Raw genomic sequence first — 17,700 nt, forward strand, 5'->3', positions numbered from 1 at the left:
TCGCTGGAACTGAAAAATGTTGTCCGACTAAAGTCTCATTTCCAAACCAGTCAGTCAAGAACTGGTGGTTGTTACCTCTCTGTTATGATTGACACTAAGCCCTGTGTCTTCCAAATGGTTTTTCCGTTGCTTTGTCATGCTGATTGCGCATTAGGCCATAGTTTCCAATACTTAACAGCATGCTAAACAGAGACAATGAAGATTATTGTGTTAACGTTTTCTCTCTGCTGTGGTTTCTGCAGGGTCAGACGGTGTCTCTCCAGCCTGTGGCCAGGATAGCAGAGACTCTCTATCAATACCAGCCCCTTCACATCGAAACGTATGGGCCGCTGGTACCACAACTGGATCTACTCGATAGACATGGGTATGAAGTCCTGCACACACTTTATCTACACACTTGACTACACACTTCCGCTGCGGACATGGGGATGGGGTCATTTATCCGCTTCTTCAATACCACAAGAATATTATAGAGGTTTCAGTTCGCGTTCTGAGACAGAAGCACAGCGATCAGGTTCACTGCTCAAACAATAAACTGAAATCATGGGACTGATGGAATTTCAAATGGAGTTGGCTTCGAGCTCTTGTCTGTTGTTGAGCGCATTGCAGAAGCAGAGCAGACGCTCATCTGGGAAGCCTGGCTCCTCTCACTGAAGTCTCCCCTGATTAGCTGGGAGGGTGGAAGCAGGGTATGGGTGGTAGACAGAGAGAGAGAGAGAGAGAGGGAGAGGGAAACAACCGGTATTGCACTGCCAGAAGCCACTACAGTGCCTCTGCAGGAGTGTCCATTAACACACACAGGAAGTGCTTTCCCCCCCGACAGCCCCCATGGGCCAATCAATCCACGACGCCATTGGTCCAGTCCTCACCAAACACAGGCCATCCATCAGACGGTTCAGCACCCTGCCGTCTGCACTGCAACTGGCTGGCACTAAAGCCTGCCCACACGCTGGTAAAAGCCTGCTTTTATTGGGTGAGAGAGGCACATTTAGATTATTTTTTTCCTTTTCTTTCATTTTAGACATTGATTGGTGGAAACCTTCTGGGGTGTTTCAGCCTTACTGTAACTGCCATGTTGCTGAGATATGCACATTTGAACAAGTTTAATTTCATTTCTTCAAATTAATCTGATGCATTCCAAACTATTTAAAAGCATTTATTTTACATGGCGTAATATGCTAAAATATGCCCAGTATGGTTATGGAACCCTTTAAGAGCACCCAAATATATATTTATTGGACACAAGCTGTAATGCCTTCCAGACTATACATGTTTCCTATATTTTAAGCTCTGTTGAGACTTTGCTAATTTTGTGGCACTTTTTTGTGTCACATAGTATTAATTCTGCACAAAGAATGCCACTATTGAATTTTGTTTCATTTTGTTTGCATTTACCTAATTACTATGAAGAGGCACCTAATTATGGTGGCTGTTTTCCACATAACGGATTGGAGGACTTTAGGTAGAATAACTGGCACTTCTTTACATTATGTAAAGAAGTATCTCCACCAGAACAACCTCCTGGACTCCAACCAGTCTGGTTTCAAAGTGGGTCACTCGACAGAGACTGCCCTGCTGGCAGTGACGGAGTCGCTCCATGCCGCTAGAGCGAACTCTCTCTCCTCCGTCCTGATACTCCTGGACCTGTCTGCAGCGTTCGACACGGTGAACCATCAGATCCTCCTCTCCACCCTCGAGGGGATGGGTGTCTCAGGCTCTGCACTCTCCCTGTTTGCATCCTACCTGACGGGTCGCTCCTACCAGGTGATGCTGAGAGGGTCTGTGTCAGAACCACACAGGCTCACAACTGGGGTTCCCCAAGGCTCGGTTCTGGGTCCTCTTCTTTTCTCTCTCTACACTACATCTCTGGGTGCTGTCATCCACTCCCATGGCTTTTCCTACCACTGCTATGCCGATGACACCCAGCTGATCCTCTCATTCCCCCCCTCTGATACCCAAGTGGAGGCACGCATTGCTGCTTGTCTGGCTGACATCTCGGCGTGGATGTCGACAAACCACCTGAAGCTCAACCTGGACAAGACCGAGCTGATGTTCCTCCCGGGGAAGGGCTGTCCGCACCGAGACATGGCCATCACCATTGATAATGCTGTGGTGACCTCAACTCGGACTGCGAAAAATCTGGGTGTGACCCTGGACGATCAACTGACGTTCTCGGCAAACATCGCATCAGTGACAAGGTCCTGCAGATTCCTCCTCTACAACATCAGGAGGATTCGCCCCTTCCTCACGGAGAAGGCAGCCCAGGTGCTCATCCAGGCTCTCGTCATCTCCCGCCTGGACTACTGCAACTCCCTCCTTGCTGGTGCTCCGGCATCTGCCATCAGACCTCTGGAGCTTGTTCAGAAAGCTGCGGCTCGTCTGGTGTTCAACCGCCCCAAGTTCTCCCACACAACCATCCTTCTCCGTTCTCTACACTGGCTCCCCGTAGCGGCCCGCATCCAGTTCAAAACCCTGGTGTTAGCCTATAGGGCAGTGAAAGGAACAGCTCCTTCCTATCTCCGGGCTATGGTCGATGCCTACACCCCTGCCCGACCACTTCGGTCTGCCACCTCGGGGCGACTGATTGCCTCGTCACTCAAGGGTCCTTCTGGCCGATCCACACGGTCACGACTCTTTTCTGTTCTGGCCCCACAGTGGTGGAATGAACTCCCCACTGATGTTAGGACAGCAGAGTCACTGCCCATATTTCGCCGCAGGTTGAAAACCCACCTCTTCAGGAAACACTACCCTTCCTCTCTGCCTGACCTACTTGTTGTTAACTAGTTGTACGAACGCTTGTTTTCTATTGTTGTATTGTTTATTGGATCTTGTTTAGTCGATACACTTAATTGTTTTAGCTCATGCTCATTTGATTTAGCTATCTTGTCTCATCTGGTTAAGGAAATAGGTAGCTGATATATTGCACTTTTACCTTAGCGCTAGGTATACTCTTGGTTGCTTGTTTTTGCAGAAAATGCACTAAAAACTTCTGGTGATTAGTAGTTTTTGTTCCCTACCTATGTTGAATACACTTATTGTAAGTCGCTTTGGATAAAAGCGTCTGCTAAATGACTGTAATGTAATGTAATGTAATGTAATGTATGCAACGGGAGTGCTGAGTTTCAAATTCTTTTGGCCAGGCTAATCAATATGCAGATGAAACACATCACACAATGTTTGCTGCATGCTGGAGCTGAGTGGGGGCAAAGGGGGGGGTCTTGGCAGTCGGGCTGGGGGGGGGGGGGGGTGTCAGCATTTCAGTGGTCCTGGTGGACTTGCACTGGAGAGGAAGGTCTATGCCACTGAGATAAATGAGGCCCGGCTCAATGAGGAATGCCAGTCCCTCCGGCACACAGGCCACAAGCAACGACACAGACCGGCGCAGTCTGACAAACCACAACTCCCAGGATGCAGTGTGTGTCTGTTAAGTACAACCCAGAAATACTGCTGACACTTCTGCGCAGTTGGCGATTTGCGATTCAGCTGCTGGGTTTGGGGTTTTGTGCATGCACACTCGAATGTAGAGAGTATATAAACGCACACATACTTAAGCATGCGTGCACATCGTTCCACAGTCACTCAAAGCCAGTAGGACGTTCAGTGGTGCCATACGCACTCCCACTCACCCCCATTGTTCCAACCCCAGCTTTTTTGGCAACAATAGGTCTCTGTGTGATGTGGTGAGATTGAACAGTGTGCGCGGAGGAGAGCGAGAACACAGACCAACGAGTGAAAGTGAATCCCCTGTGTGAAGCGTCGAGGCTCCTATGACCTGTGAAGGGAATCTGGGTGAATGTGTGAGGCGATTGGGATGTGTCTACGTGTGGATGAGGTGAGGGGGCCATGAGGGGCCAGGCGCTTATTTTTAAAACGGGGCTGTTTGTCTTGGTCAGGGCCCACAGTGACAGCAGCACCAATGGTGATTTGTCTTGGACACGGGTGTCAGAATGGGACTGGAGAGTTGAGCTCCACACACTGGCTCCCCGGTAGCCCCCGGGGCTCTCTGGGCCCTGGGGCCCCTCGGTCTCCGCACAGGATGTCCAGTCAACACAGGCCTGACCGGAGGCTCGCGTTTTTGTTTCAACTCCCTCTTTCGTCCACCGCACTCTTTCTCTCTCTCTCTCCCACTCCGTCTCACTGTCTGTCTTTTTCGCCTTGTCCCTTTGCCCCCCAAAAAACCGCAGGAGCGCTGCACGCCTGCCAGGAAAAAGATCGGCCACGCCCCCCATCCCCCCCCCCCCCCCCCTCACTCTCTCTCTCACTGTCTCTAACTCTGCCGGCTGTACCTGAATAAATATGGGCTGAGCGGAGCTCTTATTAAAGACAGCTGCCTCAATACTGGAATAAAGAAAAAGGTCTGCGTTTTCAAGCAACAGGGGCCTCTGAAAGTGTCCATTCAGCTTCCAGCGCCTCTAAGTTACACACACACGCACACACGCACGCGCACACGCGCGCAATCTCATATGTGTTTCCCCTGATGTGTATAGGTGTGTATGATTTGCCACAGGCACAGACTATGGAACCCCAACAGTGTGAGGCTCCTATGATGGCAGTATGATACTGTCCTCTTCATTGACTAGCACATACCTGTGTGTGTGTGTGTGTGTGTGTGTGTGTGTGTGTGTGTGTGTGTGTGTGTGTGTGTGTGTGTGTGTGTGTGTGTGTGTGTGTGTGTGTGTGTGTGTGTGTGTGTGTGTGTGTGTGTGTGTGTGTGTGTGTGTGTGTGTGTGTGTGTGTGTGTGCGAGACAGCTCTTGATGAAATGACATGCCGCGGCTTCTTGCTCTTATGTTGAGCGTTTCAAAGCCTTTAAACTAAAAGTTAAATTAGAAGCAAGTACTCTCCACATGTAAGTGTTCCAGTTATCCGTATTTATGTCGTCAAAGCACTGCCTAGGAGTCACAAAATAAAGGAGCTTGGGAGATGTTTACTCTGACATGGCTGTGATGTGAATCCCAGCACATATTGTAGCCCCCCCCCCCACACACACACACACCCCCAGGCACCTCCTTACGGATGCAACCTGAACAAGAGCACTTGTATACATCTTCTTAACACATGTTACTGTTCAAGTCACGTTCGCAATGTTTGTTAGGAGGGATGTTATTGTTTGTTTGGGCCCGAATGTATAGATTCCGGAAAACCTGACAGAAGAATTAACTATCTTCCTTCTTTGTTTGTGTGCACGGATGAGCATGTGGTGTCTGAGTTTGTTTTCTACAAGACTAGCTTCTTAAGATCTGGCTGCGTAGGCGATGAAAGACTAACTGGGATCTTGGACAAGGACAAATCCTAGGGGGAGGTGGGTGTGAGGGGTTGGGGGTGGAAGAGGAATTGGCAGCGGCACATTGAAGAATTCAACTCAAACCTCAAGTGCTGACAATGAAAGCTAGAAGAACAGTTGTTTGTGTTGGCACAGGGCGCCCTGAAATTAGTCCATCTTCCTGACAGGGGTTGCTCAACACGCTTCGCCAAATGCCAGTGCGGATAATATTTTGAAGTTTTCGCCTCCTTCCCCCTCCCTCCCCTTCCCGCCACGGCTCTCTATAATTGGTGGAAAAAGTGAGGTTTTTCTGCTGGGAGTGCTTGTCAAGCATCCGTCTCTCGTCGGCTCGGGTGAAGGGGAGCAGCTGAAGGAGTCGGGGTGTTTAGTCTGGTGCTCCTCGCCTCCTGGGGACGTGCTGCTCCGCACCGGAAAGTAGTGCTTCTTTTCTAGACTGAAGCAGAACACTGGATACTTGGCTGAAGGCTCGCGAGGTGCAGATAACGGGGCCAGTGTGCTACATTGCTACTTTCATGAGAGCATCACCGACGACATCCACTCTCCCCAATCCAACCCACTCCACCCCAATGTCACTGTCTAAATCTTCATCTTTTTGAGGGGCGCTAGTCCCTCCAACATCTGGCTTTTGAAATTACGTCATATGGACTTTTATTTTTTGTTTAGAGCACTTTTAACAAACGGAGTGGCCACCAAGTCGTACATTTCATGTTTGTTTACAGCAGTAAATGTCATGTGACGTCATGTGGGTCAATATAAGCGAGGCGCCCCTCACTTCACGCGAGTGTGATTTTTATTTGGCATAGCCTTTCCGCACATCACTTTTCATGTGCATTACAAAGTAATTGTATGCCCACACAGATACATACATGCACACACACGTACGCACGCACACGCGCGTGCTTGCTTACACTGACACTCACACAGACACAGACGGACAGTGTCTAAGGTGCACTGATTTGAGGCTTGCTTTGCTTCCTGGTCTGGATGGGAGCCAGAGGTTAATGGGTCTCTGAGTGATGTTGTCCTCCTGCCTGTGTTCTTTAGCTCCGCACCCAGCCCTTGGACTGGTGCATGCTGGTGTGTGTTGTGTGTGGTTGCGGGTATGCTTGTGTGCCTATGTACAGTATTATGTGTGTTATGACTGTGTCGGTATTCCAGGCAGTCTGCACTTCTAGCCTCACTTTCTGACTGGCCTGATTCCAGGTTTGTGTCTTCATTTTCCCACCACTGACTGACCAGGTCTGTCTCTGTGAGTTGGCGAGCACAGCAGCTGAACATGAACCTCACTTGACGACCTCTGAACCTTGTGTCTGCTATTACCAAGCCACAGTACATTATATAAAGTCTAAGCTAAAGCTGCATACAATCAATTCAATTTACAATTTTGCCATTTATCTTATCCAGAGTGACTTATAAAGTGCAAGATTGAAGTTAGTGGCATGAACCCTAGTCAACAAATGACAGTGGTAAATGGTCAAGTCAAAGAAAACAATGAAGTGCTACAAAGTAACCATGATACCATGTAAATATCAAACCTAGCATCTGTCTAAATAACATTCTTAACATTTGTGGTCAAGCGATTAAGCCCTGACGCCTGGCGCAGTGAGGCACAGCATGTCGTGGGTCTGTTCTCAGTCTCTATTGAGAGAAGCATTTAGAGACTGACTTGTGAGTCTCAGGAGCTGATCTATTATTGCAGATGGGGCTGGGTTTGCGTAAGGACGCACTGTGATTGGCCAGTGTACTTGTGCAAGGACGCGCTGTGATTGGCCAGTAGCCACTTTGAGTGGCAGTCAGGGGGAAATGCTCTCGCCAAAACATGATTTACTATCCTGTCCATATCGGGTCACAACTCAAAATGGGGCCGAGTCGGCTAAGCGAACTTCGCAACGCTCGACATGGAAACTTGCACGCTTTATCGTGCTCGTGGTGGCTCAAGTTCGCTTGAGACGGCGCCCCTCCGTCGCACTCTAAAACACTGTACTTTCTACCCTACTACTAGTAGAAGGGGGGGGGCGGGACCATTTACTCAAACCCGCAACCTTTTCTATGCTCGCGGCTGTACTCCATGTGCATGGGGTCTTAAGTGTGCAGGAAGGGGTGTAGGTACAGTAGGTGTCATGCCCTCGATTGCTGTCTATAGGTGATCACCATGTGTTTGAATTGGATGGGGGCAGAAACTGGAAACTGGTGGATGGAACGCAGAACGGGAAGACGTGAAAATGTACTCGTGTATCCTTCTCATTCTCTCTTCCTCGTTTGCTTCTCTGTTGAGAGAATGCAAGTCAGCCGTGATACGGTTTTCCTTTTGCCCAAAATGTATAGAGAGCAGTAGTGTAGCGCGTGCTGGTCGCTCCAGAGGGATAGTTGGAAATATTGTTTTTTTTCTTTTCTTTTTTTGAGAAATGCTCCTCAATGGCTTTTCCATGTGTCCCGAGTTCTCTGATCCCTACAGGGATCACGTCCCATTTGATGGTCCCGGGGCTCGCTGAGGCCCGTGGGGGAGGGGTCAAGAGGTCATTGACCGTGGAGGACCCAGCAAGCAGTGCTGGGATGGCAGTGCTGAGTCTTGACGGCAGCAGAGCGATGGCACCTCAGAGAGAGGGGCGCTCATACTCTGGGCCTCAAGCAGTCACTCACTCTCTCTTTCTCTCTCTCTCACTCACACACACACACAGCTTTGATGCCTAAGTTATGGGCTGGATGAAGGCGAGTGAGGCGCCGTCTGGTATGACCTCAGATGAACTCCCTCAAGAACAGAGGCCTTTGATGTAGTTTTACTACTATTAGATAATGTCTCGAGACACTTGTTTTGCTTTCATTCAGGCAATTAGAATATTCAATCTTGTTCCAATAAAATTCCATTCATGGGAAAATGGTTCATGATTAACTGTGTGTGGCTTTCACACAACAATAGCCAATCCCCCCCCCCCCCGCCCCCCCCCCCCCCCCCCCCCCCCACACACACACACACACACACACTTATTGTTGCCACCATAACGGAGACCTCAAGCTAGTTTTGGGTTCTTGGATATCCAATACATCGCATTCTTCGACACCTTGCTCTCGTTGCACGTGCCACTTTCGTACGCTATACTAGATCAAGCCTGGACGGTAACCAAAGACTTCAAGGCATCTCTCCCCCTTTGGCCATTTATACGCCTCTACGGTTAACACCAGAAAGCTCGATGGCGGCGGCCGCGGAGGTGCACAGATTTGTACATTTGCATAGCCAAAAGAGGGCTACAGCTCCTGTAAAGGTGAGGCGAGTCTTGAGCCTTCATGCTCAGCTATTTGACTTGCAAACCGGTCTGTGTCGACGCCGTGTGCTTCATTCTGAGTCCACCGAGACACTTCCCAGCTTCGCTACTCGGCTTATTATAGCTGATACTCTCCTCATTACTAGCCAGGGCAGAAACAGAGTGGTGTGTAGTCGCTGCACTGTACTGTACCAACCCCCCACGTCCAAGCCATTATCCTTGTCTGTCTCGGTAAACAGACCATTAACAGACACAGTCAGCGGAGGCCAGATCCCCATTGTTTTTTCCCTCCCATAGATCTGTGCAAATATTGATCTTGAGGCCTTCGAGGATGAGTCATAATAATAAGCGCATACTGTATTCGAGCACAGTACTCTGACTCTGTCGGGGAGGCTTTCTACTTGTGGATGAGTCATTTTGTTGAGTGACCCAGTGAAGGGCTAAAAGGAAATGGAGGGAGCAATAAATGGGGGCGGGGGTGTATTCTGGTCATCCCAAAAAGAGGTCTGGTGTCTAGCAGGGTTTTTTTTCCCTCTCTGCAATGCCGTGTGCCACGGGTCAATCCAAATCCCCAGACAGACAGACAGACAGACAGACAGACGGACAGACGGACGGACGGACCCCGGCCAGGCTCAAACCAGCCCCCCCCAGTGAAGGGGGACTCCGTTGGGGCAGGGATCTCCTGGGGTAGCGACCTCTTCCTGCCCCCAGGTTTATTTTTTGTCACTGAATGCAGGCGGCCGGGTCAACACCTTGTAGAGGGTGAGGTGATGTCTCCTGACTATTTATACCGCACGCACGCACGTACGGACACACACACACACACACACACACACACACACACACACACACACACACACGCACACGTGTTTTTAGAGATTTGTAAAGCATACACTGTCAAAATTCTACAACATGCTATTCTACGTTGTGAGATTCTATATCGCCTATTTTTTTAAAATGACACGTGTACAACAAATAGTAAATCAGACTTTAGGGTTGCGAGGACTCTTCTACTTTTTCACACACACACACACACACACACACACACACACACACACACACACTCTGAAGCCCTGCCTGCACCTCTCCCCTTGCCCCAGGGGCAGAGGGCTCATTGATGTACAGAGGGATTATCAGGCTCATTTTCCCCTCTTAAGAGCCGGGAGAAAGAAAACAAACTCCCGTCATGTGGGGCTAGGCTGTGGGGACTTGCCTCGCACACAACTAATTGTAGGAGTTACCTCTTTACTATGATGTATGAATCCCCCGGCCCCCTCTCCCCACTCTACCTTTCCCTGCCTTTGTGTTTGTGTTTTTCTCTGTCGCCCCCCTGTTCTCTCTGTTCTCTTCCCAGCTCCTCTTGTTAATTGAAATCCTCGCTGCCTCTCCCTGATGCTCGAGGTGCTCCCGTAACCGATACCTGTGGAGGAGAATCCCCCTGGGAGAGCTCTATTCTTCTTATGGTGCACCCGTCTTCTATTCCCAACATGTTACTATCTATCTATGTATCCAGGCACTCTTGGTGTGTGTGTGTGTGTGTGTGTGTGTGTGGGGGGGGGGTGTGTGGGTGGGTGTGCGTGCACTTGCATGCTATATGGGTGTGCCTCGTGCTAGCAGCCATTCACTGAACAGCATATGCCCTCTTCTATTGTTTACGGCCCCATTTGGTTAACGATGACACCGATGTCATATCATTTTTCCTCACCCTCCTGTCCAGTTTGTTCACTCTGCTCTCTTTGGGGGGTGGGGGGAAGTAATCAGGAAGGGACAAGAGAGAGAGAGACAGGGAGCAAGATGCTCCCTGTCTTAACTGGCTAGCAGGGTGTGTGTGATGGCTCTACCAAGTCCATATCTGTGGGAGTTACTGTATGTCAATACTGGTGGCGCTGTCAGTCTGTCAGCCAGCCTTTACTGCCCCCACCAGGCCAGATAGAGGAGGTGCAACTTAGGGGAGCTGCAGGGCAAAGTAGAGCTGTGTGGATTAGATGGGCAGTGACAGGTGATGCTAGCACAAGGAAGTGAAGTTGTATTTGGGCTGGCTGTAGGCTGCCACACAAAAGGCCTTTATCGCAGCAGGCCCTCAATAATGCAGTCATTCACAGATGCGAAAACAAAGAGTAGCTCTTGGCCACTGATACTGGCCAGAGGTTTCCATGAGGACAGCTTGCAGATTGTCAATCACTCTAAATGAGCATGTATTGCTATATGCGTTAATGTCAAGTGTCACCCAATGCTTGTGTTAACACTCCAAACGTGTTCTCCCTTTAACTAAGTGTTACTGATACCCCCGCTCTCTCCCTCTCGATCCCTCTATCTCTCTCTCACTTTGGGATGCGGAGAAACAGACATAGGCTGTCAGTGGTGATGATAAGACACATGATAATGGATAAGCGGGCTGTGGGCTCACAGGAGTATGATGTCACCATGTGCCCTACACACACACACACACACACACACACACACATATACACACGCGCGCACAGGCACATGCGTGTGCAGAAATAACGTGACGGACAGCACGTAATCCAGCGGTTGAGGATCTATCTCACACTCTGGTGTCCCAGAGGAAACCGCATTCGATGGAAAAGAGTGTGACCTGTGACCCCGTGGTGATGAAAGGCCTCTGTTGACAGATATAGTATACCTGTGAGAGTCCTCTGTGTTTGGCTTGACTGCAGGGGCTTCGGTTTCTGCACCATAGGCCACAGTCCAGCTCACACATTCTCCAATGGTGAAATAGCCCGCTGGCACATTGGTTTTGCTTGTTGGCGAGATGGCAAACCACACCGCCCGCCCCTAGGTAAACAATGTACTGAAATGCACGTGGATTGGGTAGACAAACACGAATGTGGGCATTCATGCGCGCACACACTCACATAAACACAATTCGCTCAGTGCTGTGCGTTATAGCCCTGCACAGGGGTGCTTTTACACTCATGCTGTGTGTGTGTGCGTGTGCGTGTGTGTGAAGGAGGGGCAGATGGGGTAGCAGCCCTGTGAGTGTAACTGGAGCTGCCTTAGGAATGTGGGGTGGGGGGGGTGGGGGGGTAAAGGAGGGGTGTTTTGGAGGAGCAGAGTGGGGGGGCAGTGGGTTGGGGGGCAGCTTGAGGGGGCGGGATGGGTGATTAGGGGGTGACAGCTGAGTGCTGACCCCTCTATAATGACAAATCATCTGGCAGGTGTGTGGCTCGGCAGCCCCCCCCCCCCCCCCCTCTCATTCCCAGGCCAGGATTCCCAACCACTGCTAGAGCGGAGCGCTAAAGGAAGGCTTCCGGACATCCACACTGGACTGCTGTCCAGTGCACTCATGACGCCTGGCCTTCCTGGCCTTTCAGACTTATGAGGGGGATAGAGCCTGTCCGGTATTTTATCCTCTGCCCCCTACTTTTAGATGACTTGATCTAAGCTCCTACATTTTAATAAACATGGTTAATGAGGGGCCTCTGTCCTCCGAGGTGAGACTATTGATTTGACTTTGTAGACGATGTGTTCTTTTTCCATGCTGTCCGTGGATTCGACAGAGTACCGTGCGCGTCACCCCGACGTGGCCAAAGGTTGACAGACAGACAGGTTGAACCGGAAAGCCTCTGATCCTTGGGTGCCGCGGCAACAACTGCTGTGCCCGGATCAGAAAGGGTGCTGCGGGAGTGGACAGGTGGCAATCTGAGGCCTGGTCTGGGGTCAGCACTGAGACCTTTGAGAAGGTTGTGGAACAGGAAGGGACATTTTTAGAGCAGATGGCCATTCAATAGACTAATACTTTCATGTACATTATTCTCACTCACAGAGAAACTCATTCATAACCAACAGGCCCATACAGTGTACTGTTCATCTCATAGTCTGTGGGAGACTTTTTTTTCCTCCCCTTCCCAAACTCATCTCGCAGACTGAATTGGACACTTTTACGGGCCACATTTGGCCCGTGGACCGAAGGTTTGACACCCTGTGAGAGAGGGCAACCTGCCTGTGTGTAATACACACAGGCATGTAAAGACGTCAACTTGTCATGCATGTGGAGCCAGAATGCCTCATTCCACAATGGGCATTGTTTAGATCCCTGCTTTGTCTCATGCGTCTACTTTGTGGTTTGGGTGTTCATTAAGTGTCTGACTGCTAACTGAAGTAGCCATTGTTGCATTATAGGACTCTAAACCCCCCCCCCCATCTCCATCAGGACTGGGCTTCCCCAGATCTCTTACTCAGCCAGCACATGGAGTCTAGACAGGGGGCCCAGACTCGGCCTGCGACTCCCCTTCTGATATCTACTACTACAAACTCGGGCTGTTTTCCCTCCGGAGTCCTGACTCCCGGACCTTGCATGCAATTTCCCCGGCGAAGAAGCCAAACACCCACCTACCCCCCCCCCCCCCCCCCCCCACCCCACCCCCCTTGGCTTCATCGCCCATCCAGACAACACAAAGAGGAGCCACACATTCTCAGCTGGAACTCACGCGGAACCCAGCGGAACATTTCGCCACTTATCTTTTCATTTTGAATTAGAGACTGGGCGGTGTGGTGTTTTCCAGGCGACGGGAGCAAGGAATACGTTCAGGATACCGCCGGGGAAATCCAGGAAGATTATTAGCAGGAGACGTTGCCCAGGTATTGAGAGTTTTAGTGGAAAAATGTTTGGCCTTTTGAGCGAGGAGGATGGTAGCATAGACGCTGATGGTGGGTCATTCGCAATTTAATTTAGTCGGTCACTTTCAACATTGACATTGTTTGTTGCTATTTAACCACGCAAGCCTTATTTAATACTTTGACATACAATGGTGTCACATGGAGAAAATTGCAGATTTAATAGCTAACAACGTGTCTGGTGCCATTGTAAGCTTATAGATCTATGTTTTTGAACATTTTTGCCTATAATGACAAGCCAACAATAGGAATGCCGAGCTGAAAGTGGCTAATGATTATTACAAAGAAAAAAGAAGGCACAAACTTCCCACCAGTCCATGAGCCATAGGGCATATACTCTATTACACAACATGAATAGAAACTCTATGTGCCATGCTGACAAATTCAGTCTGGCATACACGCTGTCATCCTGTCACCTGCACTAGTCAATTTCTGCTCCCCCATCCCACCCCCACCCAAAGCGACATAATGGACCAGTCCAAAGTGACCCATATTTACCCAATAATACGAGGCTTTGAAAAGGCCCATATCGAGTTGCAGCTAATGCTCCACTGGGGCCCGCAGAGTGAAAGATGTTACCGGCCGAAACGACTTGGGTTTCAGGGCCCTGCGAACAAAAGGCAGGCCAGTCCTCAGAGAGAGAAAGAGAGGAAGGAGGGGGAGGTGGTGTGTGTGTGTGTGTGTGTGGGGAGGTGGAGGAGAGGTTTAAGTTTGAACTTATTCTTCGTACAAAACTTACAGGATGAGCTGAAACCGTAGCAGCAATGCCAGATCTGTGCACCATGAAGAGTTAAAGCTGCGATCCATAAGATTTATGTCCTACCTGGCGTTCGAACCCGGGTCACCATCATGAGAGACCAAATTCCGCCAGCTCAGACAAGAGGCAATCCCCGCTTGGCCAGGGAGATATTGCACTTATGAGCTCAGGCAGTACTAGTTGTAGACCAGGAGGTGTCCTACCCGACACCAAGGTCTATATTTTTCAAAGGAAGAGTAGGCCACGTTCAACTGTGCTTATTATGTGTGGTTATGATTGCAACTTTAAAGCCAAATTCATAGTACTAGTATTAAGCTGTTTCAGACTTGTGTCGTGCGTGCGTTGTGGTTTTTGTCTGTATGTGTCCTTTTCTCTCAGATGGAAGTTTAAAAGAAACACAAAAAAGCCACATCTGCCAGTTTTTACAATTAAGGATACAGTTCACACATTAATGCATTTCAAGTCTTTGCATGTGTTGGGTTGTCAGCAGTATTATTTTTTCTTTTTATTTTTTCTGGTGGTCGTGTGAGACATATCAAGTTTATCTTCCTTCATTTACAGCCGGTGTGTACCCGTGTCATGTATACGCATGCATCTCACCGTTTGGGAGGAGATGCACTTACAGCGGCAGAATTAATGGGGCAGAACTGAACTAAGCTTCCATGTTAGGGGTGAGCGGAGGGCAGACGAAGTGGGCTTAAGAAGAGAAGACGGTTGGTGGTTGTGATACCCAAAGGTGATTTCACTTCATATCCTCTCCCTGTCTCTCTCCATCTACTTTCCACCCCCCACTTACACTATTCAACCCCCCCCCCCCCCCTTTCTCTCTCCTTAGGGGCAGGCAGGTATAAAGTTACACAGAGCTCTCAGCTTTCTTGGAAGGCATGACCACATGAGTAGCTTGGGGATTAGATTAGCAGGAAGAGCAGACTTAGCTAGGCCGTAAATAGCCCACTTTTTCACCGTTAAAAAGGCCCAGTACAATATAATCAATAGACAGCACTCATCTCGTGCAGGAAGCCATCTGAGAAGGCCTCCCTCAAGTGCTCTGTGAAGGACACGCTAGAGCAGCTTGGGCCTAATGAAGTTATTATTAATCACTGGACCCTGCTGTTTTGAACTTGTGCATTGTCGCTCTAGTGGTTGTGGATGAGTGGTATTTGTGCATGCGTCCTGATCGCCGTCTCCTCGTTGCTCTACTCACCTTTCCGACGTCTATTCTAAGGCTCTGCGTTGTTAACTTGTGTACAATTAATGATCATTTTTGATGACGTCATAAATGCTCCAGAGATTACAATGGAAAAACATAACATTTCAGTTTACACTTACAGTACCGCATAGAATCACTAAGAATTCCAAAAGGAAAAGAAATGTTAGATATACTAGTATGTGCACTCCGATCAACATCTTTCTCTTTCACATACAGTACACATCTCTCTCTCTCCCATTCACACACACACACTCTTTGAGCCTCCCCACAGGTGTTGAGTTACTCTGTATGTAAAGCATCTCGAGTCGGTCATAGAAATCAGAAGGCTGTCTGTGCCCTTGATTCCCTCTTTCACTTTGAAGTCCCCCCCAGCTCTCTGGAACAGGGAGCCACAAAGCCTGACTCGTGTGAGGGCTTTATACCTCTCTGCTGGGGCTATGAGTTCTGATGGTACTGAGGAGGGGAGGGGAGGGGGGGGTGGGGGGGGCTCAGTTGCTTGAGGACTGTGTTAGCTGTGAGAAACCAGTGAGGCCCCATTCGTGTGCGGGGTGCTGCTCTCCCAGCCAGCACACACACTCTCGATGGTTCAAGATTGTATGAGCATGTTTGTGTGTGAAAGAGAGGAGGAAGGATTAGGATAGGTGGGGTCCACAGGTCAACCTCCGCCCCACCCACTTCTAAGCGGAGAGCAGCCGTCACCGTGAGGACAAGAGGTTGGAGGCTTTAATTGACAGCTCGACTGTTTTTCCATCTTCGGCTCAGAGTGAAAATAAACAGTGACTCTTGCCATTGCTTGAGAACCTAAAAAGGGGGGGCCTTCTTGGCAGGCTACAGCTGTAAGCACTTAAAAAATAAAAGACACCTATAATACTTTAATAGAGGCATGTTGGAGAGGTTTTTAGGCCGTAGGTGTTTGAGTGTACGGGTAGTCCTGTCTTCATCTGTCCCGACAAGGGGACAAAGGGTTTTGGAGAGCCAGGAATAATAACTTGAGTGTGGATTTGATGAAAACTAAACTTACTCAAGCTTTTCTGACAACTACAATTCTGGCGGCATGGAAAGAGTACTAGAACACTGTATAATGAAGTAGAACTGCTGCTTGACTAGTGCTGCACCATTCTTGCACAAAATGTGAATCCCGATTCTCATTTTTTCCCATGAAAATATTTATTGAAATAATCGAACCTGTGACAAAGAGTAACTAAAATAATGCACGATTCTTCACAAAATGAGATTGCATAGGTGTCTGAATCTAGATCTTGATTAATTGTACAGCAATATACTTGGCATATTACTCAAAGTACATATTTTATTTTGAAGACTACTCAACAATAGCTTATGGTCACAAGGACAGGGCCAATTGACCTATCTTCATATAATAGGTCCTCACTAATAATCATGATAAAATGGCACGATTTTTTTCTACTCAGTCTGTGTCTCATAGGAGGGCTGTTGGCAGTTTAGAAACCGTCCTCCAGTGACGACATTAGGCAGATTTTCTTTTTTAAACAAGATTTTTTTTTTTACAAAAATGTTTAGATTTTCATTATCGTGAGAACGGTGGCTTCCATTTTCGCATTGCAATTTTTTCATGATTATTAGTGAGGACCGGTTGAGAAGTGGTCCTTTAATAATTTCAATACGAATAGGCCTTGCTCCCTCCAATTCAGTGATGCTCTCTAAAGTCATTTTAGAAGAAAGCTTTATCAATGATTGCATTATGTGAACCTCATATTACTATCGTTGATAAAGATGTCTTAAATAGATTATCATCCTGATTGTGTCAGCTATAACAGTATTCTGTAATTCCTTTCCAAAACTAGTGTATAATACCTTATCTATATATTATATTTAAGTAGAATGACTGATTGTAGAATGTACTCAAAACACATTAAAGTTACTGTTACACTAAGAGCTACTTGTAATTAGATACTTTTCACCTTTGCTCTTTGATTGCCGTAGGTATCCAATACTGTAGGTAAGAGGACACTACAGTCGATGACAGAGTGCCACCATTACATGACACAGGCGGCAGGCCACAAAGTAATTTACAAAATGTATCTGTGCTGTAACGGAGTCCTGATGCAGCATTTCTCTTCTTGTTCTCAGGTATTTGAAACATGTGCGTGCTGCCATGCCCCAGGACACGGCTGGAGGATACACCTCAGCGTTGGCATGTCATCGAGCCATCCAGGACGCCTTCAGTGGGATGTTCTCTTCCCTGGGCTGACCCCGTCTGGACAGCACAGACACCATGGCGGTATTTGTAGTCCAGTGACTTACATGTCAAGACAAAAACTTGTTGGACTACAAATAACCCAATCTTATTTTATAAGGTTGTTGTTCTGACTCATATTGGGCCAGGATGTAAATTGCCGTTTTCATTTTATGTTAATGTTCTTATTTTTTATTTAAATAAATGGTGTTAAAACGGTCTGTGCCTGCTATTTTATAGCCTACAAAAAGTTACATCTCACTTTGTTGTGACTTTAAACACTGGATAATGACATCTGTGGTGCAATTTGTCAAATTGGATACAGTTTCTTGAGGGT

At 48.4% G+C, this 17,700-nt stretch overlaps 1 protein-coding gene across 1 annotated transcript in view; it reads left to right on the forward strand.

Annotated features, from left to right (window-relative positions):
* The window catches only part of mnat1 (MNAT1 component of CDK activating kinase), a 59,651-nt gene extending 42,069 nt beyond the window's left edge, over window positions 1-17,582 (forward strand). The window contains exons 7-8 of the mRNA XM_079528810.1: window positions 243-364; window positions 17,258-17,582. Of these exons, the coding sequence (XP_079384936.1) occupies window positions 243-364; window positions 17,258-17,378 (243 nt within the window). The 3' untranslated portion in view covers window positions 17,379-17,582. The remainder of the gene's footprint in view (window positions 1-242; window positions 365-17,257) is intronic.
* The last annotated feature ends 118 nt before the right edge of the window (window positions 17,583-17,700 follow it).

The sequence above is a fragment of the Electrona antarctica genome (assembly GCF_951216825.1).
Source record: "Electrona antarctica genome assembly, chromosome: 18".
Taxonomy (NCBI): Eukaryota; Metazoa; Chordata; class Actinopteri; order Myctophiformes; family Myctophidae; genus Electrona; species Electrona antarctica.